Source organism: Haliaeetus albicilla, chromosome 27, assembly GCF_947461875.1.
Source record: "Haliaeetus albicilla chromosome 27, bHalAlb1.1, whole genome shotgun sequence".
NCBI lineage: Eukaryota > Metazoa > Chordata > Aves > Accipitriformes > Accipitridae > Haliaeetus > Haliaeetus albicilla.
In genome coordinates this window covers 12,724,734-12,747,501 of record NC_091509.1, presented here as the reverse complement: position 1 = coordinate 12,747,501, position 22,768 = coordinate 12,724,734, and the positions used below count along the sequence as shown (strand labels likewise).

The 22,768-nt window shown below is 67.5% G+C and overlaps 3 protein-coding genes across 13 annotated transcripts in view; 1 reads left to right on the top strand and 2 right to left on the bottom strand.

Moving 5' to 3' along the window:
• Positions 1 to 1,171: 1,171 nt before the first annotated feature.
• On the top strand, positions 1,172 to 14,631 carry UNC5A (unc-5 netrin receptor A). The gene is made up of 16 exons (XM_069772268.1): positions 1,172 to 1,404; positions 9,782 to 10,003; positions 10,146 to 10,289; positions 10,366 to 10,469; positions 10,596 to 10,776; positions 10,891 to 11,058; positions 11,249 to 11,413; positions 11,498 to 11,686; positions 11,964 to 12,263; positions 12,359 to 12,446; positions 12,527 to 12,695; positions 12,781 to 13,014; positions 13,129 to 13,278; positions 13,361 to 13,525; positions 13,614 to 13,792; positions 14,011 to 14,631. The coding sequence occupies exons 1-16, from the start codon at positions 1,287 to 1,289 to the stop codon at positions 14,174 to 14,176; spliced, it is 2,742 nt and encodes a 913-aa protein (XP_069628369.1). The 5' UTR covers positions 1,172 to 1,286; the 3' UTR covers positions 14,177 to 14,631.
• HK3 (hexokinase 3) lies at positions 14,628 to 19,568 on the bottom strand. 2 transcript variants are annotated; one of them, XM_069772267.1, is made up of 17 exons: positions 19,316 to 19,568; positions 18,841 to 18,989; positions 18,560 to 18,679; positions 18,347 to 18,442; positions 18,164 to 18,263; positions 17,895 to 18,078; positions 17,569 to 17,724; positions 17,224 to 17,457; positions 16,833 to 17,137; positions 16,614 to 16,753; positions 16,359 to 16,478; positions 16,175 to 16,270; positions 15,952 to 16,051; positions 15,636 to 15,819; positions 15,405 to 15,560; positions 14,994 to 15,227; positions 14,628 to 14,883 (listed from the first exon to the last, which is right to left on the bottom strand). In XM_069772267.1, exons 1-17 carry the CDS (start codon positions 19,413 to 19,415, stop codon positions 14,748 to 14,750), a joined length of 2,610 nt encoding a protein of 869 aa, XP_069628368.1. In that variant the 5' UTR covers positions 19,416 to 19,568; the 3' UTR covers positions 14,628 to 14,747. The 2 variants fall into 2 exon arrangements, with proteins under 2 accessions (XP_069628368.1, XP_069628367.1); XM_069772266.1 differs by having other exon boundaries at positions 18,560 to 19,432.
• Positions 19,569 to 21,003: 1,435 nt separating this feature from the next.
• The window catches only part of UIMC1 (ubiquitin interaction motif containing 1), a 39,511-nt gene continuing 37,746 nt past the window's right edge, over positions 21,004 to 22,768 (bottom strand). For 6 of the 10 annotated variants that reach the window (XM_069772477.1, XM_069772474.1, XM_069772479.1 and 3 more), the window contains 2 exons: positions 21,965 to 22,028; positions 21,004 to 21,506 (listed from right to left, as the gene is read on the bottom strand). In XM_069772477.1, coding sequence (XP_069628578.1) covers positions 21,253 to 21,506; positions 21,965 to 22,028 — 318 coding nt within the window. In that variant the 3' untranslated portion in view covers positions 21,004 to 21,252. Of the gene's footprint in view, positions 21,507 to 21,964; positions 22,029 to 22,768 lie in introns of those variants that run through there. The other 4 variants (XM_069772481.1, XR_011322423.1, XM_069772482.1 and 1 more) reach the window with 4 other exon arrangements.

Genomic DNA, 22,768 nt, shown 5'->3' with positions numbered 1-22,768 from the left:
CGCTGCGCCAGGGCGGATGGAGGCCGTGGCACAGCCGGTGCCACCCAGGAGAGCCGTGGCACAGCCGGTGCCACCCAGGAGAGCCGTGCTGGCTTCATACCCACTTCAGCTCTTGAAGGTGTTGGAGCAGTTGTTAATTGTTGCTGGAGCTGCTAATGAAATTATCGCTGCGCGGCGCTGGGAGCCACTGCCTGGCCCTGCCCCTGCCCGGTCCCCGCTGCTGGGGACAGGGGGCTGCTTGGCACCACCGCTGCAGGCTCTGGCTCCCACAGGGTTCAGGGAGCACCTCGGGCACCCCAATGCAGCTTCACCCCCCTTCGCCCCTTGCCCACATTGCAATCTGCTCGCTGGTGATGGCAGCGCTGCTTGGCAGGCACCTTGGCTGGGTGCAGGGGCGGCATGGGGAAGGAAGGGGCTGCATCCTGCAGCCAGGGCAGAGCCAAATCCCCTGGGAGAGGCCGGCCTGGCTGAGTGTGGGGTACCTTGGGGCCAGACCCCCTTGTATGACGGTGAGGTGGGGCCCCACGGGTGGCACATGTTCCCGCCAAGATGGTGGCCCCGTTTCCGTGACATTTCCCAGCAGAAGACACCGCGCTCCCCCACTGGAGCTGTGGTGGCTGCATGGTGCCGGGCAGGGTGCCGGCAGGACCCTCTTCTCCTGGGGTTGTGCCCGTGTCCCTCCCCCACCCGTGGGGTGCCAGGCTGGCCTGGGGGACCCCTGGGCATCACCCGGCCCAGGTCTGCAGCAGGGGTTCGGGACAGAGCGGGGTGCGCGGCGGGTGCCGTGCCGGGGGGGAGAGTGTCTCCCGGGGGAGGGTGATGCCGTGCCGAGGGGGGGTGCACCGTGCCCGGGGAGGGGGGTGCAAACCAGGGGGGTGCCGCGCCGGGGGCTGCTGCGCTCGGGGATGAGCGCGGACCCCCAGCGCGGGCCCGGGGCGGGGGGATGCAGAGGGGAGATGCAGACGGCGGGGCGGGGTGGGGGGGGGGGTGCGGTGCCGGTGGCGCGGAGCGGGGCGCGGGGCGGGGGGCGGCGGCGGCGGCGGCGGCGGGGGCGCGCCCAGCTGTTGCGCCGTCCCTTCCGCGGGCGGGTCCGCGCTCGCCGCCCCGCATTGGCGGCGCCCGGGCGGAGCGGAGCGGCGCGGCGGCGGGCGGCAGCAGCGGCGGGGCCGGGCCGGTGGCGGTGGCGGGGCCGGTGGCGCCATGGCCCGCTGAGGGCGCCGCGGAGCGCGGCCCGCCCTGCTCCCTTCGCCCCGCGCCGCGCCGCGCAGCGCTCCGCGGGGCGCGCCATGGGTGCGCGGCCGCGCCGCCGGGCCCCCGCCGCCGCCGCCGCCGTCGTCGCCGCCGCCGCCGCCGCGCCGGGGCCGCTCGGTGCCCTGCTCGCCGCTGCCCTCCTCGCCGCCGCCGGTGAGTCACCGCGCGCCCCCCGGGGGTCCCGGGCTCCGGGAGGGGTGGGGGGGGAGCAGGATGAAAGGGGGGGGGTCGCGCGGCGCGGACCCGGCACCGGCACCGGGCGCTGGGCAAGGTCACCCGTGGAGCGGCGGCGGGCGGGCGTCCTGCGGAGAGGCGGGTGCCCTCCCGAGGACGGGGCGCGGAGGGGGCCGGAGGGCCGTTCGCTGCGCGGGGTGCCCGGCCGGCCGTGGGGTACCGAGGGGTCCGCGGGGTGCCCTCCCGGGCAGGGGGCGTGCCCCCTGCCCCACGACGGACACTGCCGCCGCCCCCCCCCCCGCCCCGCCGCCCCATGCCCACGCATGGCCGCACACGCGTGCCCAGCCGGCACTCCCCCGGACGCTGCCCGCACTCGGGGGGGGCTGGCGCTCGCCGCCTCGCCGGCACGGCTCCGCTCCCCCGGGGCCCTGCCAGCCCCGGACACGGATGTTCCACAGCGGACCTGCCCCACGCACAGCATCCCTGTCCCACGCACAGCATCCCTGCCCCCGGCATGGGATCCCTGCCGTCCCCATCACCTGGCCGGGACACGGGGGACCGTGGTGACGGGATAGCCTGGAGGGGTGCTCTCACGCCGTGGGGGTGCGCGTGGGTGGCCGTGGCGTGGGGGGTACGCGAGGCTTGCATCGGTGTTGCTGCAGACGCGGACGGTCCGGAGCTCGGCTACCCCCGGCTCTGCCTCCCCCCCCCCTCCCGCAGGACCTGGCGGGTGGGGGAGCGGGCTGAGCTGGACCCGCAGGGCTGAGCAGCACCGGCTGCCGGGCCGGGGGTCGGGGGACCGGGGGGTGCGGGGGGTGCCCGGGGCTGGCGGCCGCTGGCAGGTGTCACGGCAGCCTGGAAGTGGCGGCTGCAGACAAAGGACCAGGCTGGGGGCGGGGAGCTGCTCGGACGTGCGCTCTGCGGGGGGTCTGGGAGGGGGGACCCCCTCTTCGCCTGGGGGTCCCGGCCCACCCACCCTCCTGCCGCCACCGGAGACGTCCCCTAGCCTGGCCTCGGTGCACCGGGTGGGCACAGCGGGCACACAGGGGGGCTGCAGCCCCCGTGCTCCCTGCACACGTCCTTCCCTGCCGGACACCCCAGGCACCCCGTGCCCAGTGCTCCCAGCATGGCCCCGTCTGCAGGAGGACACTGCAGAGCCAGGGCGGTGGGGTGGGCACCCCTTGGGTGCAGGGGACCCCATATGGAGAGTGCTGCGGGTACCGAACCCCGGCTAGGCATGGAGCACTGCTGTCCCCATGGCACCCGTGGGGCTGTGGTGATAAGACAGAGGTGGGGGGCAGCAGGACGAGGGCATCCACCAGGCCACGCCACACTGGCTCTGGGGTGGGAGGTGTAGGGGGGGCCCAGCAGTGCCAGCACCAGCTCGGGGCAGCGTGGTGCGGGAACTCGTCCCCACCACTTGCTTGGCAGGCAGCTCACAGCCGGCCGCGGCGCGACTGAGCCCAGCCACCTGCGTGGCTGCCGCTCAGCACAGACGTGGCAGTGCTGGGCCTCTGCGCACCGGGTGCTGCTCCTGACTGGCATGGCATGGCACGGCATGGTACGGCATGGCATGGCAGGGCACCCCTTCCCCAGGGGCACCAAGGCACAGGTTGGGGACAGGGGAACCCAGGCATCCAGGCAAAGGGATCCTGCTTGCAGCCATGGAGCAGCATCCCCGGTGTGGGCTGCCTGCTCTGCTGCTGGTGCCCGCAGGGGAAGGGCGAGAGCAGCAGTGAGGGCTGGGGCTCACCCGCAGGCAGCAGTGCAGGGTGAGCACCTGAGGTACAGGGGCTGCCCCCCTCGACTGCTGTGCTGGTGGGTGGACAAGGGCACAGAGGCAGGGTCTTTCCCCAGAGCTACCCCTGGCCCAGCGCTGCCGTGGGCCCTTCCCCTTGGCATCTGTGGCAGCTGATGCCAGGCCCTAGTGCATCTCCTGCCCCCAAGCTGGCCCTTGCCCCAGCAAGTGTGACCCACACCGGCTCCTGCCCCAGCTCCTCTGGTCGGGGCCACAGGCTCTGCTCTCACCGTGCGTAAGCCACATGGTGCCACTGGCTTCACCGGGCTTCTGAGGACCCTCAGGCTCCAGCAGGCAGCCCCCGACCACTGCACCCCGCAACCTGGTGCCCCATAGCCTGGCATCCCAGATAGCTGCATCCCATCAGCGTCCCACAACCTGTGCCTGGCTGAGCACCGGTGCCTCGGCAGGGCTGGCGGGAGGGCAGGGCGGCAGGCAGGGCTGGCGTGCGCCGGGCGGCCGGGAAGCTGCTGTGCCGGCTGTCAGCACGAGTGCGCGGCAGACGCAGCCCGCCCAGGGCTGTTTGTTCTGGCTCGGTGCCACGCGGGGCTGGCACTACATCAAACCGTGCAGAGCCTGGCAGGTGCTTGCGGGAGGGGACCGGGGCGCTGGCGGTGCCGCCAGGGGCTGGGCACCCCCGGAACCACCGTGGGCACCTCACAGCCGTGAGTGCAGCTGAGTGCCTGTCCCACCTGGGTGGCCGGCGGCACCCAGCACCACCCTGGGACTGGTGCTGATGCCCGAGGGATGATGGCACGGGGACCAGGCGCCATGCATGTTCTGCCATGTCCTACCGTGCACCCAGGGGTGCACCCTCAGTGCCAGCACCGCTCTGGCTGTCAGCACCATCGCTGCTGCACGTGTCGTGTGTCTGCCTGCGGGTTGGCTGGGGTGAGCTGGTTCCAGACTGGGCACACTGGCATCCCATCCTCATCCAGTCAGGCCCAGTTGCCCAGTATCCCTTGGCCCTGCCACCTTGCCCGCTCTTTGGGTGCTGCTCACGGGTGGGTATCAGGCAGATCACAGCTCGCCCTGGCCCCCCTAAACCTGCCCTGCATGGGGCTCCTGCCTGCAGGGTGGGGGTCTCAGGTCCCAGCCCACTCCAGCCAGCCATTGCTGCCACAGTGTTGTGGGGTGCCGGGGCTGCCGTCACCACCGTGTGCCACCTGTAGGTGGGAGGGAGAGAGGCCACGGGGCTGGACCCTGGCACCTGGGACCATTGAGTGGCCGGAGGGGCCTTCCCGGCCCCCCAGACGTCTCCCCTCCCCGCTCCAGCAGGGATGCGGGGCTGAGGGTGACCTTGACACTCCTCCCAGCGGGGCCAGGGCTCGGCGGGAGCGTTTGCTCTTCACTGTCAGTTAAAGGAGAGCCAGAAAAGCCGCTCGGCTCCCTGGGCTCAGGACCTCAACGACAGCCCCGGCACGTGGGGCTGGGCCGGTACTGTCCCCCCCACACCATCCCAGTGGCATGCTGGGCTGGGGGATCCCCTTGTCTGCCACCAAGCTGGGGCCAGGACGGGACCCTCTCCCCATGCAGTGCTGCTGACGGGTCTGGCACAGCTTGGCACGGGTCCTCTGAGCACACTGGGTCTGGGGGGGCTGTGGGGCTCAGAAGGCACCCGGGGCTGGCGGGGAACAGGGCTCTGTGTGTGCCATGGGGCCAAGAGGGGACCAGTTCGTGGATGCCCAGGGAAGGGTGCCCAGCAGTGGGTGCCAGGGCTGCTAGCCCCCAGGCAGGCAGAGGTGGTCCCTGGGGAGGGGCTGCCACCCCTGGCTGCCTTTGCCGGCATCGTTGTCCCCAGACCCTGGGCACGGGGCAGTGTGGGCCACACTCAGGCATGGCTGGGGCCATGCAGACCCCTTGGCGGGTGCTGGGGTGGGGTGAGGGCGCAGCCCGCTTGGAGTCCTGCCCACCCTGGCACATGCTAATTGCATGTAATGGGGAGAGCGTTATCAGCTCAAATCCGTAATTAGGCAGCTCCATTGTCATGCAAACCCGCCTGACTAATTCATTCATAACAAGCGCTCGCTTAATCAGCGCCCAGACGCTGCCACGCGCTCCCTAGGAGACAGGCACCCTCCGGCCCCCGCCGCCCCAACCCAGCCTCTCCCGTGACTGTGGGGCTGGCGCACGTGGGGCACACGCCTGGGGGGCCAGGACAGTGGCCAGCTCGTGGGGACGCACTGGGAAACTGGGGATGTGGTCCTGGGGCAGGCAGGGGCACTCTCAGGGGCACTGTGCCCGTTGGAGCACAAGGGACAGGAGCACAAGGGGCACGTCATCACTCTCTACCCATCATCGCATCGTCCCCCGCGCTTGCCACGCGCCAGACTGGCCAGGAGCCGGGCTGTGCTGCCCGGTGTTGGCATCCGACCCTGCTGGCTCCCTGCCCAGCTGGGGCTGGCACTGGCACCCGCCTGGCGTCACCGTGGGGGCTGTGTGGGGTGGGAAGGTGGGTGCAGGGGGAGCATTTGCCAATGCCCAGATGCTCCAGGTGAGCGTTGGAGCAGCCGCAGGCAGCTGGGCAGTGCTGGACGATGCCGTGGCCCCTCGCTGGGGGTCTCCCGGGGCAGCACTGGCTCATTGTGGCTCAGAGCCAGCCTCTCTCGGCAGGATGGTGCCCAGCTCAAAGCCTCAGACAAGCTTTTGACGGCGGTGAGTCGTGCCAGACAGCCTCCTCTGCGCCCTGCGGAGAGCAAAGTGCCAGCAGCGAGGACCCCTGTGTGCGGGGCAGCAGGCAGGGCTGGCACCCCCAGGCTCCCCTGTGCACAGCTGGGCATCCTCTGTCTTCCCCCTGACACCCACCCTTCCCTCAATTAGGCCAGCGCAATCAGCAGCAATTATTGCTTTAATTACCTGCTGCTGGGGAGCAGGCTGGGTGCCGGCAAAGTGCGAGGAAATCTTTCATGTTAACGGTGTGCCAGGCCTGGCGCGGGTGCGATGGATGGGGCGCCAGCTGGGATTGAATCTGCTGGCTGCAAGGCCCATGGGGATTCAGGGAGGTCTCCAGACGGGGGACAGGTGCTGGCATTGAGGTCCCCACCCTGCCGCAGGGACCCCCAGGGTGGCAGGCATCAGGCAGGGGTGCAGGCAGGGGATGAAGGCAGAGGGAGGCTGGGGCAGGGCTGCCAGGGACGGCTCGGTGCCCCGCTGGGGACGGTCGATGCACGGGTCCCGGCTGGGCAGCAGTGTTGGGGCCAACCCATGCCATCAGAGCGTTCTCCCGCTGCAGGCAGCTGCCTGCTCCCTCCCGGGGGCAGCTGTGCCGAGTGGGCGCACACCGGCGTGCCGGTGCCGGGGCTGGCACTGCCGCAGCCGCCAGCGGGCAGCCTCTCCTCGCCAAGAACACGCTGACCTTCCCGGCGTCTCCCCGCAGCAGGCACCAAGGAGCTTGGCGTGCTGCTTTCTGTGCCGATGGTGAGCGTGGCACCGGCGCTGGGGGCAGGATCAGCCCCTTGAGCACAAGAAGGACCGGGCTGGGGGGGGGGGCACCCGCTGGCACCTAGTGGGTCCTGGCAGTGCTCCCCCCACACTGGGCAATGCAGTGTCCTGCAATCTCTCCCTGCCCAGTAACACCACTACACATGGTGCTGTGTACCACACCGTGCCCAGGTGCTACAGTGAGAGGCTGTGTGGCCACCCAGGGTGGCAGCAGCTGGGGGGCACAGGGAGCAGGGGGGCTTTATGTATGGGGAGGAGGCCAGGAGTGGCTGGGGGTCCTGCAATGCTAGGCTGAGGGCAGGTGCTGGGAGCCCATAGCAGGGTGGCCCCATCCCCTCTGCACCCCAGGGTAGGTGCCACAGCCCTGCTCTCCAACCTGGCCCCTAGCACCCTGCCCCTTCATCAGGCCTGCCGACACACTTGTTAGCCCACGTGGGCGGGGAATAATTGATAATAAAGCCCTGCTTAATGCACTGGCTTTACCGGCTGTGATTTATCGGCAGTGTAGCAACCCATGCTCCCAGTTACCCCTTTGGCTGCTGAGAGAGCGGCCGGCCAGGGCTGTGCCCTCTGCCACGGCGAGGGGGGTCCTTGGGGTGAGTGGGACCCAGCTCCCCGCCATCCCCCTGGTCCCCGTCCCCCATCCCCTCCGAAGTTCCCCGATTCCCTTTGCCAAGGTGACATAAGCATCTCGCCTGTTTCCATGGCAACACAGCGGCAGGTGAGCAGCGAGGCCGATGCGGTGCGGGAGCCGGCACGGGCGTCGCGTGGGGGGCCGCTGCCCACGGGGCACCCACGCTGCACCCATGCCTACGGGCTGGGGGTGCCCACGCTGTGTGGGGTGTCCGTGGCGTGCGAGGGGCCCATGGCGCATGCGGGTGTCTGCAGGGGGAGGGTGCCCGTGGTGCATGGGGTGCCCACAGGGTATGGAGCACCCACGGTGTGTGAGATACCTGTGGTGGTTGGGATAGCCACGCTGCGTGGGGTGCCCATGGTGCATTGGACGGCCACAGGGTGCATGGGGTGCCCGCAGTGCATTGGGTGCCCATTGTGCATGCAGTGCCCACAGTGCATGGGGTACCCGTCATGCGTGGGGTGCCCGTGGTACACAGGGCACCCACACCACAGCCCCTTCACCCTCTCACCGGGGCTCCAGGCCAGCTCCAGCCTCCCAGCCATGCCGCATGGCTCCATCCATGACCGCACCACAGCGCACAGCCCCGCCGGTGCCCAGCGTGGTGCCAAGTGGCAGGATGGCTTTCCACCTGCGGGCTCTGCAGGGTGCCTGGCAGCCCCCTGGCTCTGCTGCTTGCTGCATGTCCCCAGCTTTGTTTGCTGCCTGTGGTCCTACCCTGCTCACAAGGCACCCGGTACCCCAGTTGGGTGGGTAGCTGGAGGGGCTCTGTGCCCATCCTGCCTCCCTCACCCATCGGTGCTGGCCCTGGACTTGCCGCACCCCTCTGCTTGGCCGTGATGTATGGATGCACAGCTCAGCGCCCGCCGCACTCATTTCACATGTGATTAAAAGGCTGGTCCCCACAGCACCGCTCCCTCGTTCACCCAGTGTGCCTGCTGCAGCTGCCCGGGTGGAAGGCAGTGGTGGTGCTGTGCAGTGGCAGACCTGGCATTTAATAAATAAATTGGGTTGTCTTTTGGCACAACGTGGAGCCCCATGTGCCAGCATGAGCAGTGCGGTGTGGGCACCCAGGGGTGTGAGCCGCGGGTGCTGCGGCGAGCTGTGCCGCAGCCAGCACCGGGGATGTCACCGTACCGGGGACCGCAGCGCCTGTCCGCACCGTGACCCCCCAAGCCGGCCCCGGGGCTGCGGCTGGGGGGGTCGTTAAACCAGTGAAATATGAAACGCCTGTATATCCCCTACAGGGGTTTTAATTAAATTAATTGCCAGCGACATTGTAAAAGTGCTGATGGGGTAATAACCAGCGTGTTATGGTGGCCGTTTATCTTCACCGCGTAAATTAGCTCCTGCACCTTGCCCGTCCCGGCAGGCACTGGGGCGGGCTCGCTCGATGCCCGCTCCCCGGCTCGGAGGGGCCTGATCCAGCTGGGGGGAGCAGCGGGGCCCGGAGCCCCCCTGGGGGAACTCAGCCAGGGCCCGAGGGACCCCCGTGTCCCCATCGCACAGGTGGTTGTGCCAAGCGGGAGCAGGCCAGGGCGGGCACCATGGGCCACGGGGTCCCGCGGGCTTGTGGGGAGCGGCGGGGTTGCCAAACGAAGGCACTTAATTACTGCGCATTCCATCCCATTTAATTGCTTATTAAATCCTAACCAGCCAATTAGCAGCAGCAATTACAGCTTCATTCAGTGACACAATCGCTATTTTATCGTTTGTTAATCAAATGCTTATTTAGGGCCCTGGTTTATTAACTCTTTCTGCAGCAGGCACCAGCAGGTTGCGGGGAGTGGGGGCACCCAGCCGTGTCCAGACTGGGGGATGTGGGCACTGCGGGACTGTGCCACGTGCCATGTCCCCAGCGCTGCTGTCCCCCCAGGGACCCTGCCCTGGTCACACCCACAGCCCCCAAGCAAAGCTGGGGGATGCCCGACCCCCCAAAGGACATGTGTGTAGCCCTGAGCCATCCTCGCCACCCTGGGGACACTGGGGACAGCTAGCCCCTGTGTGCCATGCCCGTGCCCACTCCCAGGTGGGTGCCAGCAGCACAGGACAGGGCACACCGCTGTGCCACCCTGCCATGTCCCCCAGGGCTTGGGGCACACAGCCCACCACTCGTCCTGCATCCCTGTGCCACGCCAGGGCGCGGTGAGGCAGGATGCGGCCCCCGGCTGGCACCTCACAGCGTGCTGGGGAGGGAGGCCGGCGGGCGCCCTGGGAAGCGTGAGCAATGGCCCTTGTTGGTCACACTACATTTCCTTTTCATTAGCGCTAAGTGTGGACATGAGGGATCGGTGCGGGTTCAGCGGGCGCAGCCACCGCACGGCTGCTCTCCCTGATGGATGGCGGGGCCGGGAGGGGGCTGCCGCATTGCTGGCGGAGGGGGATGGCAGCGGGGCACGGGGCCACTGGCACAGGGCCACACCAGGACGGGTGATTGCCCAGCCCAGGCACACTGGAGGTGGCCGAGCCCCATCTCCCCACAGGTGCTCAGCAAAGTGTGACCGTGGCCAATCCGGTGTCCGGCGCATCCCCGGACCTGCTGCCGCACTTCCAGCTGGAGCCGGAGGACGTCTACATCGTGAAGAACAAGGCGGTGAGCCTGGCCTGCCGTGCCACCCCTGCCACCCAGATCTACTTCAAGTGCAACGGCGAGTGGGTGCACCAGGGCGACCATGTCACAGAGCACAGCACCGACCGTGGCACCGGTGAGTGCCAGCGGGAGGGACGATGCCGGCTCTGGTGACAGGGAACCACGTGCGCTGCTGTCCGGGTGGGGGTTGCACGGGGCAGGGGCTGCGGGGACCGTTCCCAGCGTGCCGGTGCTGACTTGCTGCCCGCCGGTGGCAGGGCTGCCGGTGATGGAGGTGCGCATTGAGGTCACCCGCCAGCAAGTGGAGAAGATCTTTGGGCTGGAGGAGTACTGGTGCCAGTGCGTGGCCTGGAGCTCCTCCGGCACCACCAAGAGCCAGAAAGCTTTCGTGCGCATCGCCTGTGAGTGTCTGTGGGTGCCTGGATGGGGTGTGGGGTGCTGGCCCCGGCACCCCCCCTCACCCCTGCACCTCCCCAGATCTGCGCAAGAATTTTGAGCAGGAGCCGACGGCCAGGGAGGTGTCCATCGAGCAGGGCATCGTGCTGCCATGCCGCCCTCCCGAGGGCATCCCCCCTGCCGAGGTGAGCCCCTGTGGTCTGGCAGAGCAGGATGCGGCCGAGAGTGCCCTGTGCCTGCAGGGACACTGTTGCACGCTCCCTGAGGGGGTGGCATGGCCAGGCACACAGTGACATCCCCGTGCCCCACAGGTGGAGTGGCTGCGCAACGAGGAGCTGGTGGACCCGGCGCTGGACGCCAACGTCTACGTGACACCAGAGCACAGCCTGGTGCTGCGGCAGGCCCGCCTGGCCGACACCGCCAACTACACCTGCGTGGCCAAAAACATCGTGGCCCGTCGCCGCAGCGCTTCAGCCGCCATCACCGTCTACGGTACCGCCCTGCTGCGCCTGTCCCCACCACGCTGCCCCGGTGTCACCCTCCCCGTCCTGTCCCTCCCCACATCCCCTGTCCCGGCGGGGCACTGATGGGTCCCTCTCCACCCAGTGAACGGCGGCTGGTCAACGTGGACGCAGTGGTCGGGCTGCAGCACCAGCTGTGGACGGGGCTGGCAGAAGCGGAGCCGGACATGCACCAACCCCACGCCCCTCAACGGGGGGGCTTTCTGTGAGGGCCAAAATGTGCAGAAAACCGCCTGCACCACCCTCTGCCCAGGTACCCACCCTGCCTCGGACACTGCTGCCACCTCTGCCGTGCCGATGCTGCGCTCCCCGCTGCACCCATCACAGTCCCTCTCCACCCGGGTGTCTCGTCCTCCCACCCGTCCCTGTGTGTCCGTCTCTGCCGGCCCCCGGGCAGGGGAGGGGGATGGCAGCGGGATGCTGACCACCGGCTGTGCCCGCAGTGGATGGCGCCTGGTCGGAGTGGAGCAAGTGGTCGGTGTGCGGGGCCGAGTGCACCCACTGGCGGAGCCGGGAGTGCTCGGAGCCAGCGCCACGCAACGGGGGCCAGGATTGCCACGGCCCCGAGCTGGACACCCGCAACTGCACCTCCGAGCTCTGCAGCCACGGTAAGCGTGGCGGGGATGGCGGGGTTGTCCGCTGGGATGGGGGACTGGGGGTGCCCGTGGGTGCTGACGCCCTGCCCCGCGCAGCTGCCCCCGGCGCAGAGGACGTGGCGCTGTACGTGGGGCTGGTGGCCGTGGCCGTGTGCCTGGTGCTGTTGCTGCTGGTGGGGGTGCTGGTGTACTGCCGCAAGAAGGGGGGCCTGGACGCTGATGTGGCCGACTCCTCCATCCTCACCGCCGGCTTTCAGCCCGTCAGCATCAAGCCCAGCAAGGCCGGTGAGCGAGGGCTGCGGGGACGGGGCTGTGCACCTGCGCTGGCACATGGTGTCCCTTGGGACCTGGGGATGGCCGTGCACCCGGGGCGGCTCTGGGCAGGGGCTGTCTGACCCAGGGCATCCCTGGCCCTGAGTGGGGGCTCTGTACCCCATGGCGTCCCTGGGCAGGGGCTGTTTGCCCCATGCCCTCCAGGGCCGGCTGTGCCACTGTGTTGCCGGTGGGGATCCCCCTGTTCCTGCCGTGCCCCGGCACCACGGTCCCCTGCTCTGTGCTGCAGACAACCCCAGCCTGCTCACCATCCAGCCCGACCTCAGCACCGCCACCATGACCTACCAGGGCTCGCTCTGCCCACGCCAGGATGGCCCTGCCAAGCTCCAGCTGCCCAATGGGCACCTGCTGAGCCCGCTGGGTGCTGGGCGGCACACGCTGCACCACAGCTCGCCTGCCACCGAGGGCGCCGACTTCGTGGCCCGGCTCTCCACCCAGAGCTACTTTCGTTCCCTGCCCCGTGGCACGACCAACATGGCCTACGGCACCTTCAACTTCTTGGGGGGGCGGCTCATGATCCCCAACACAGGTATGGCAGGGTGGGCGTGGGGTGCCGGAGCATCACCCAATGCAGGGGGGTGCCTATGGGGCTCACCCCCCTGCCTGCACCCCCCCACCACCCAGGGATCAGCCTGCTCATCCCACCCGATGCCATCCCACGGGGGAAGATCTATGAGGTCTACCTGACCCTGCACAAGCAGGAGGAGGTGAGGTAGGTGCTGGGGCTGCCGGGGCACAGGACTACTGAGGGGGGAGGCCATCCCTGCTCAGCTGCCCCTGTCACCACCCCAGGCTGCCCCTGGCCGGCTGCCAGACACTACTGAGCCCCATCGTCAGCTGCGGTCCCCCCGGGGTCCTCCTCACCCGCCCTGCCATCCTGGCCATGGGTCACTGCGTGGAGGCCAGCGCTGAGAACTGGAGCATCCGGCTGAAGAAGCAGTCGTGCGAGGGCACGTGGGAGGTGAGTGTCTGCGGGGGGCGAGGGGGTCGGGGTTGGAGGGGGGGGATGCCCATGCCTGGGGTGCATCTGTGCCTGGGTGCCGCAGGATGTGCTGCAGCTGGGCACTGAGCCGTGCACGGAGCTGTACTACTGCCAGCTGGAAGCGCAGGCTTGCTACATCTTCACCGAGCAGCTGGGACGCTTCGCCCTGGTCGGGGAGTCCCTCAGCATGGCGGCCTCCAAGCGCCTCAAGCTGGTCCTGTTCGCGCCGGCCGCCTGCCCCTCGCTCGAGTACAACATCCGTGTCTACTGCCTCAGCGACACGCAGGATGTCCTCAAGGTACCGGGGGTCCCCATGCAATGCCCCCATCCCGGCTTGGAGTGAGGGCTATGCAGGTAGGGCTGGGCTCCCGGGGCGTAGCATCTCCTGCCCAACCGCTGCCTGTGCCGGCAGGAGGTGATTCAGCTGGAGAAGCAGCTGGGGGGGCAGCTGATCGGAGCCCCCCGGGTCCTGCACTTCAAGGACAGCTACCACAACCTGCGCCTCTCCATCCATGACATGCCCAGCTCCCTCTGGAAGAGCAAGCTCCTCGCCAGCTACCAGGTGAGAAGACTGTCCAGCGGGTGGGGACAGGGATGGGGGGGCTGTCCCTGCCACTCTGACCCCCCCAATCACCCCACCACAGGAGATCCCCTTCTACCACATCTGGAGCGGGCTGCAGCCCTTCCTGCACTGCACCTTCACCCTGGAGCGCCTGAGCCCCAGCACCTGCGAGCTGGCCTGCAAGATCTGGGTCTGGCAGGTGGAGGGCGACGGGCAGAGCTTCACCGTCAACTTCAACATCTCCAAGGTGAGAGCAGGGCTGGGGGGGGCTTCTGGGGGTGACCCTGGGATGGGCTTACATCCTCCCCCCCCCCCGCTCCCATGCTCTCCCCTAGGACACGAGGTTTTCGGACTGGCTGGTCCCCGACAGCGAGGTGGGCGCCCCGGCCCTGGTGGGCCCCAGTGCCTTCAAGATCCCCTTCCTCATCCGCCAGAAGATCATCAGCAGCCTGGACCCGCCGGGCACCCGGGGAGCTGACTGGAGGACGCTGGCCCAGAAGCTCAACCTCGACAGGTGGCCCAGGATGGGGACAGCTCTGGGGATGGGGATGGGGTGGCATGGTGGATGGGGATGGGGTGGCTTCTGGCCTCATCCTGCACCTATGGATGGATGCTGGAATGCTGTGGGCCACTGGGAGTGGGATGGTGCCCAAGGTGAGGTCAGCACAGGGGTGGTCCTGGGGTGTGGAGCCATCCCTGTTCCCTGACATGGTCCCTCTGTCTCTCCCCCAGCCATCTCAGCTTCTTTGCCTCAAAGCCCAGCCCCACGGCCATGATCCTCAACCTGTGGGAAGCGCGGCACTTCCCCAACGGCAACCTCTCGCAGCTGGCCGCCGCCGTGGCAGAGGTGGGCAAGCAGGACGGTGCCCTCTTTGCCGTCTCCGAGGCCGAGTGCTGAACACCGCAGGGGGGACCCTAACCCCACTCCTGAGGGATCACCGCCATGGGGCGGGGGGGGCCCCGGCCGGCCCCCGGGCCCCCGCTGCCCCATAGCCCACGGGGAGGGCTGCCTGGGCTACCTGGCCCCCTTGCGAGAGAGGGATGCCCGTGCCCCACGGCAGCCGGGCCCCCCACAGCACTGCAGCAGCAGGGCTCAGCCCGGCCCCAGGGGTCCCACAGCCCTGTGGCGGGGGGCCAGGGGGCACTGGGTGTGCGTCGTGCGTGCGGTGCCGTCGTGCTGTCTGCGTGTGGGGCCGGGCGGCCCCGGGCCCCGTGCCGTGTTGTGTAAAGACCGTTTTTTTAATTCTGTATTAAGTGCATTCAAGTATTTACACTTGGCCTTATGTACATAGCGGTGCCGCGGGCGGGGGGTCTGCCGGACGTGAATGTAAATAAATTCGATATATATTGCTACGTGGGGCTGTGCCCGGCCATGCGCTGCCCCCCCACCCCCGTGTGTCCCCTCAGGAGTCGGAGGTGTGGAGCAAAGCCCTTTATTGGGGTGACAGTGGTGGCAGTGGTGGCCGTCCTCAGGGCTCGGCCCCGCGGCAGGCCACAGCCGCCACGAGTGCAGCCCCTTTCCCCGAGCCGTCCTCTGACTGCAGGAAGGTGACGGTGCAGTTGGGTGCCAGATCCCGCAGCATCTGCTGGAGGTGCTGGGAGAAGCTGGGGAGGACAGGAGGGGAGGGTGAGGGCTGGTGCCCCCCTCCCCACCTAGACCCTTGCTGTAGGGCAAGGGTCTCCGGTGGGCGCCTGCCACCCTCGGCCCCACTCACCGCGGGTGCATCTTGTACAAAGTGCCATCCACTCCCACTGTGACAGCCAGCTGGGCCAAGCCCCGGTTCTCCCGCATCTTCTCCACCACGGCGGCCAAGCCGGCGGCACAGAGCTGGGCTGCCCGCAGCGACACGGTCTGGCACACCTTCTGCACCAGCAGGCTGTCCTCAAAGCTGGCCTGGAGCTCCAGGTCCTGCAGGATGGCCCGTACCTGCCGCAGAGCCAGCCCATCGCTGCCCCAGACCAGGGGCACTGTTAGCACCACCATCCCCATCACCGTCCCTATCCCATGGGCTGGAGGTGGCATCACCCTGTCTGCGCCCCATCAATGTAGCATAGCCCCCTCTTAGGGCTCTGGCTTCACACCTCTCACCCTGGGCTAAGGGAACCCACTGGACCCCAGCACTCACATCTCGATGGTGGAGAGGAACTTGGTCTGGAAGATGTCCCTGGTCTGGAGCTTGGGGCAAGGCTTGCCACGGAACAGGAGCTGTTTCTCCACCAGTGCCAGCAGGATGTGGCGCACAATCTCACCCAGGTACATGCCACTGATGAGCTTCTCGAACCTGCCCCAGGCACAGCCTTAGCTGGGCACAGCAGCCCCCACCCGGCCCCCTCCCTGCCCCGGGGCCCTTGCCCACCTCTGCTTGCCTGCATTGATTGTTTTCTCATCCACCAGCCGGTCAAAGTCAGTGAAGAAGTCGTCCAGGCAGCCGTTGTCCCCAAAGGCCCCCCATTCCATATTGATGCACATGCGGCCCTGTTCCCCCTCCACAGTGCCGACATTCCGCATCTCCTCCATGTAGCAGGCATTGGTTCCAGTCCCTGTGGGCCCCGCACTGGTGTCACCCCCACCACAGCCCTGGCAGAGCTGCCTGGCACCCCGTGGCCATGCCATGTGGGCTGGGATGGTAGTGAGGGAATGGGAGACCCCCTGGGTGCAGAGGTGCTCCTCACCCACGATGAGGCCGATTTCACATTTGGGGTCATCATAGCCACAGGACATCATGGTTCCCACCGTGTCATTGACCACAGCCACCACCTTCAGCCCTAAGTGCTGCCAAAACGGAGATGGGGACACATGCAGCTTAGTGGCACCCAGCCGGCTCCTGGCGCTGGCGCTGCCTGGGTGCAGGGTGGTACCCCGGGGACAGGGGATGGACCCCCAGCCTTTCCCTACCTGTTTGCGCTGGGCAGCCTCCCGCAGCAGCTGCACCACGTCCTGCCCCACACAGCCCGAGGCGCTGAAGCCTTTGGTCCAGCTCAGCAGCACTGCCTGGAAGAGAAGCAGGAGCAGGGGCCAGGCAGCTGCCTCACACCCTGGGGCTCTCCCCACTCCCCTGGGGCCAGAGCCGCCCCCTCACCTTATCCAGGCCCAGCTGCTGGCAGGGGAAGGAGAAGGTGAAGCCAAGCGGCAGGACCTGCTCCATCAGGTCCTGCTTCAGCTGAAAGTCCATGATGCACTCGATGATGTGGTTGAAGAGCTGCAGAAAGCGGCCATGGTCAGCAGGGGCCAGGCTGGGGCAATGCCGCGGGCGCTTTCCCAGCCCCATACCAGGCCTGTAGGCAGCAAGGGGGGAGACAATTCCTACCCCTTGGCCACGGGTCCTTGGACTCACCGCCTCGCCAGTGCCCTGCATGACAGCGGTCGGGATGACGTAGATCTCACTGGCCATGAGGATGCCGTCCTGTGCCACGCGTACCACCAGCACCCGGAAATTGGTTCCCCCCAGGTCCAATGCCAGGAATTCGCCTCGCTCTGTGGGGAGCCAGCATGGGGCATCAGCGGGAGCCACAGCCTCCCCAGCAGCCCTATTCCTCAGGCCCCCAGCCCTCACCGGTGCCATCAGGCGTGCCACGGACGTAGGTGGGCAGCATGCGGACGGAGGCATTGGCATGGCTCTCCAAGCCCAGCCCCAGCTCCATCTCCCGCCTCATCAGTGCCTGGACGCGCTCCAGGTCAGCGCGGCTGAGCCGCAACGGGGCCAGCAGTTGGTCCACTTCGCGGCGCTGGGCTGCCAGGCGCAAAGCCACTGCTGTCACCACGGCCGCCCCCTGCCCGGTCCCATCCACCGAGGGCAGGAGTGTGGCCATGCACTCGGGGGCCAGCAGCCCTGTCACACTCTGCAGGATCTCCCCAAACCTGCCAGAGAAAGAAGATGGCGAGGGCTGGGTATGAGGCATTCCTCTGGGGTGGGACGACACCGGGAGCCCCATGTCCCTCCTCACCTGGTGTAGCCCCGGTACAATTCGCCATCCACCCCCACGTTGACCGCCAGCCGCTCCAGCTCCCGGCTCTGGCACATGTGGCTGAGGATGGCAGCCAGCCCAGCAGCGCAGAGCGCGGCGGCGCGGCTCACCACTGCCCGGCAGATCTGCTGCACCCGGCAGCAATCCTGCTCGCTCGGCTGCAGCCCCAGAGCCTCCAGAACCCTCCTTGCCTTGGCCATGCCTTCCTCGTTGCTGCAAGGGAGAGCACAGCGCCGGCTTAGGGGGCCACTGGCTCGCAGCTGCGGGCACCCACCTGTCACCCCCACATCCTCCCACCTGTGGCAGCTCCTTGTCCCCACTCACTCGATGATCTCCAGGACCTGCTGGGTCTTGAGCACATCCTTGGTCCTCAGGATGGCAACACTTCTCCCAGTGAAGAGTACTTTCTCAGCGACCAGGGCGGTTAGCACATGCCGGACGATCTCCCCCAGGTACAGGCTGCCCACCAGCTTCTCAAACCTGCATGAAACCCGAGCTGGAGTCAGTTGTCCCTCCCTGGTACCCCTTGGCCCTTTGAGAGCACCCAGGAGCATCACAGGGGGCCATGTGCTCCTGATGGTGGAGCCTAACATGCTCAGGGATGGATGGGGAGTCCCAGGGACCCTGCCCTCTCTGGGGGGTGGGTGCACCTCTTCTCCCCGGGGTTGGAGGATTCCTGGTCCACATGCTGGTCGTAGGGAGTCAGGATGTCGCTCAGGGTGCCATCATCCCCAAAGCAGCCCCACTCGGTGTTGACACACATCTGCCCACTGATCTCCTCCGCCATCTCCACCAGCTGTGCCTCGGCCATGAAGCAGCTGTTGGTGCCCGTGCCTGCACAGAGTGATGGGGGTGAGCCCTGGCACAGCCCCCCCCACCCCAGCACCCTCCTCAGGCACACAGGGTGCCCACTGCTCACCCACGATCAAGGCGACCTCACAGGGTTCCCCCCTCATGCTGCAGGTCATCATGGTGCCCACAGTGTCGTTCATCAGGGCAACGACATCCACGTGGTGGAGCTGGCCAGGGGCAAAGCGTGAGCATCATCAGCTGCTCCACAGGGCAGCCCCCAGCCAGACACCCCCACCTCACAGCCCCCCACCTCCTGCTTCTTGATGGCCGACTGCAGCAACTGCACAACATCCTTCCCCTCCACGTCACTGCAGCTGAAGCCCTTGGACCAGGAGATGAGTTCGGCCTGTGGAGAGCACGTGGCCAAGCCATTGGCCTCAGGCACCGGGCTGGCTCCACTCCCCACCACTGATGTGCAGGGGAGGAGGCGGCTGCAGCCCTGGGTCGGGGCTGTCCCATTCACCTTGTCCAGCTGCGTCTGTCTGCAGCTGAAGGGGAAGACGAAGCCCAAGGGGAGGCGATGCTGGGGGCTGCTGATGCCAGCCAGGAATTGCCGCACGCATTGCGCAATGAAGTCAAAGAGCTGCAAAAGCATGGTCGGGGGTGACCAGCTGCTCCCCGTTATCCAGCACCCAGGCTGCAGGAGGCAGCCCAGAGCCCCTGCACTGGCCCGGAGCCCTGCTGAGCCTCCGTGGTGCTGGGCAGCCCAGCACCAGCCACCCTCTGCCACTGGCCTCCTCATACCGCTTCCCCCTTGCCCTGTATAATGTCTCCTGGCATGTCGAAGATCTTGTATGTCACTTGTGGGCTCTGGTTCCCGTCGCCCAGGAGGGTCACCCGCAGGGTCCGGACGTGGCTCTGGCACAGCTCTACCACCAGTATGTCGCCCTTCTCTACAGGGGAGCAGAGGCAGTGTCAGGCAGAGACCTGCCCTGTGGCAGATCCCCCAAAATCTGCTCCTTACCCTGTCCCAGGGACAGTCACTCACCCACTGGGGAGACTCCTGAGAGCCTGAGACCACTGCAGAGGCCAAGGGAATCAGCTCCTGGCCTCTGTCCCTGCACTGAGGACTGGCAGAGGCAGCACAAGGGCAGCTTATGGACTCAATAACTGACTGGAGACCAGTGCACCCTTCCCCAGCACCCCCAGGGCCACATCCAGCAAGGCAGGCGGGGCTGCAGGTAGCAGAGCAGCACGTCCCCAGGCTGGGCTGCCTTACCAGTGCCATCAGGCGTGGAGCAGATGTAGGTGGGCAGCATCCGCACGTTGGCCTGTGCGTGCGTCTGGCGGCTCAGCCCCTTGCGCATGGCCTGGAGCATGCGGCCCTTCACTGCCTGCAGTGTCTCCAGTGGGATGGTGAGCGCCAGCAGGGCTCGTTGTACCTGGGGACGGCTCGTTAGGGCAGGTCTGAAGGGCAGGGAATGCCTCTCACTGGGCACGGGGCAGGGATGGCCTTACCGGTGCACAGGCAGGACCATTGTTCTGGTGACGGCTCACTGGGGACCTGCATGGAGGGAGGCGGCGTGTCACCCTCTGAGCCCCGGCCCGCAGGAGGACAGGACATGCGCCTGCCCACGCCCAAGCACACGAGTGGGGCTGGGGGGGTCCGTCCCAGGCTCTGCCTCCCACCTCCCCTCTGCATCCCTGCTCCACGGGGCCACGGTGTCAACAACATCGGCGCTTTGCAGTGTCCTTCCACTGCAATCGCGACCCAGCAGCCGGGGGTAGAGGGGGCAGCTGTGCCCCACGATGGCGATGGTGCCGGGGCTGTCCTCGGGGGCCGGGGGAGAAGGGGGCTGCCCCTGCCTCGCCCTGCCCGTGTCTCCCCTCCACCTGCAAGAGGCCGGAGGCTGGTCTCTCCCCTGCCCGGGGAGGTACAACACCCGGGGCAGGGGGGACAGGGGGAGCCTGCTCAGCCCCATCCCCGGCCCCGACCGTGGCCTCCCCGCGCCTTGACTTTCGCTCGGCCGCCGCCGGGCCGGAGCCCCTCACCGGTTCAGGGCCGGGCGGCCCCGCTCCTCCGGGGCCAGACCCCGTCGGGGGAGGCTGTCCGAGCCGGGGGCGGCGGGGCTCTGTTCCCGGGAGGCCCTCGCCGCCCTGCCGTACCGGCCGGACTGGGGCTGGGAGCCTCGGCGCTCGGGGCTGGCCATGGCTGCGGGGCCGGTGGCGCAGGGGGCGTCCGGTGGAGGCGCGGGGCTACCGTTGCCAACGCCGCCGCCGTTGCCCTAGCAACAGAAGCAGCGCCCGCGGGCGCCCCGCCACGCCATTGGCCGGCCCGTCGCGCCGCTGGCCCAGCCGTGGCCAATGGGCGGCCCCGCGCGCACCGCCTCGGGGCACCGCCCGCGGGAGGGGCCGCTCCCCCGCGATCCCCGAGCCGGCGCGGGCACCACCGCCCTCGCTCCCTATTGGCGCTTTTAAATTTGAGGCCGCATTTTAATTAGCGCCGTGTCAGCTCGTCCCATTAGTTAAGCAGCACAGCGATGATCTCCCCTCCACACCCCCATGAGGGGCTCCGCGGCAGGGCGAGGATGCTCCCGGGGAGCGGGGGAGCCCCCACGGCCCAGCCCGGGGCGGGGGGGGGGGGGGCAGGCAGGGACCTCCCTGCTACAGGGACCCGGCCCACGGCAGCACAGCCGGCGGGCAGGGACGACACCAAGGACACGGGGACACCGCGGTCGTGGCTCCACTGGTCTCTGCATCCGCTGGCCGCTGGCATCAAGGCGCCTGCCGCAGCTCCCAGCTGGGAGTCATTTCCACAGAGCACTGCAGCCCCCTGCCCAGGGGGTCCTCCAGCTCATACTCCCCCCCAGAGCCCAAGGACAGGCCTTGGGCAGTGTGATTTTGGACCTCCTCTCCTCCCGCTGGTGCCTCCCTTTCCCCAGAGAAAGACAGCACAGCTCCTCCGTATTGCTGCAGTTTCATAAAAACATACATAAATATATTTCCATTTCTTTAACAGAGAGCAAAGCTGCACAGGCACCTATAAAACACACAGTCACTTCTCCACCCGGCGCTCCCTGCACAGGTCGTAGAAAACATATAAAAGGGGGGTGGGTGGGAGAAAGAACAAGGCTGCAGGTGAAGCAGGGGTAACTGCCGTGCAGACCCTCGCCAGAGCGCAGGGAGCTGCTGGGGGGACCTGCTGGACCCCTGGCCTCAGAACTTGCGCCTTCTCCGGTGGCAGCCTTTGGTCGACTGCTGGCTGCCCAAGTGAAGAGCCACATGCGGCTCGGAGTCCACCATGCAGTCCGTGGCTTCTGAGGAGATGCTGGGTTTTGCAGGGGAGACGTCGAAAGGAAGGCGCCGAAGGGAGCTGTAGCTGTCTGCCACCGGCTCCCCGTCTCTGGCTGAGAGTGTGGGAGGGGACTGCTGGTCTCCTACTCCAGTGAGGGGGGTCCCCGCATCAGCACCTGCAACAAGAGCACACGTCAGCCCTGCCTGGCCACCCTCCGGCGTGAGCCATGGGCAAGGGAAGGAGGGTGCTGCTGAGAGCATTTCTCCCCATCTCCTCCTGTCCTTGGGTCCACAAAGGGAAGCACCGGTGTGCAGGCAGGGACAGCAGCATGCTGCCACCCCCCCAGAAAGCTGGGCAACTCTTGGTGCAATGGTCCAAAGCACACCCCTACCCCTGCAAGGGCTCTGGGCACTGGCACAGGTCCATTGAGCACAGGCAGGGATGGGTGCAGCCAGCTGGGGCATGTCAACAGCCAGCTAAGCCCACAGCCTCCTGCTCTGCTCAAGAACAGACCCCTTCTTCAGGGGGAATTGGCCGGCCCAGCACAGCCTAGGCCGAGCCAGGACTGGAAGGGGAAAGCTGGGAAAGGGCAGCCCTGACCCAGCCAGGCAAGCACAGAAAGCAGCTTCCCACCTGCAGACTTGCTCTCCGAGAGCTCCAGCATCCTGAGGAGTCCCCTCTCCTGCCTTCCAACGTCCTGCCAAGGAGAGGAGAACCACCGTCACACTGCCATCAGGAGACCCCATAGCCAGGGTGGCCCTGTGGCCACACGTTCCCTCATCCCACTGGGTCAGGCTGGGCACAAGAGGGAACACTGCATTTCCAAGAGCCTCCAGCTGAGCATGGCCAGCTGCCAAGAGGAAGGGCAATGCCCCCTGCCCAGCCTGACTGGTGCCCAAGCAGAGGCAGCTGAGAGAAGTTAATCAAGCAGATCCCAGTAAGGAGGGAGGCCATGGTGCAGGAAGCCACCCCCAAGGCCAGCCAGCGAGCACAGGGCTGTGACAGAGAAATTACATCCCCCAGCACTGTGCCTCTGAGGGCAGGCTCCGTCCTGCTCTGTCCAAAGGTACAGGGGGCTTGGTGCTGGAGGGAAGGGCCTTCTTCCAGAGCACAGACAGACGAGGAACACACATCTTGTGTCCCCTCTCAGCTCCTGGGAAGATGCAGCCGTGTTGGTCACCCAGGCTAAGGGAAGACCACTTAGCCTGGCTGCTTTGAGCTTTTCTGGCCCAGCAAAGTCCCCTCTCCCGGCTGCTCCCTACCCCCAGAACTGCTCTAGAAGGCACTGGCATCCCAGCTGCAGAGTGGAGCTGCAAAGCACCCCAAAACGGGCCGCGGCAGGAACCCGCAAGCCCAAGAGTGCCACTAGGAAGCTTTCCAACGGGCCAGCCCATGCTCAGGCATGACCTGCTCCCCCGGTGAGCTGCCACCTGAGCT

Coding starts and splice junctions, on each gene's coding strand:
- UNC5A (XM_069772268.1), top strand. CDS start 1,287: ATGGGTGCGCGGCCGCGCCGCCGGGCCCCCGCCGCCGCCGCCGCCGTC. Junction 12,447..12,526: donor CACAAGCAGGAGGAGGTGAG/GTAGGTGCTGGG, acceptor TCACCACCCCAG/GCTGCCCCTGGCCGGCTGCC. Junction 13,526..13,613: donor TCAACTTCAACATCTCCAAG/GTGAGAGCAGGG, acceptor GCTCTCCCCTAG/GACACGAGGTTTTCGGACTG.
- HK3 (XM_069772266.1), bottom strand. CDS start 19,324: ATGGCACTGGTAAGGCAGCCCAGCCTGGGGACGTGCTGCTCTGCTACC. Junction 16,754..16,832: donor TGGCACGCCTGATGGCACCG/GTGAGGGCTGGG, acceptor GGCTCCCCACAG/AGCGAGGCGAATTCCTGGCA. Junction 15,228..15,404: donor TTCCTCTCCACCATCGAGAT/GTGAGTGCTGGG, acceptor GGTCTGGGGCAG/CGATGGGCTGGCTCTGCGGC.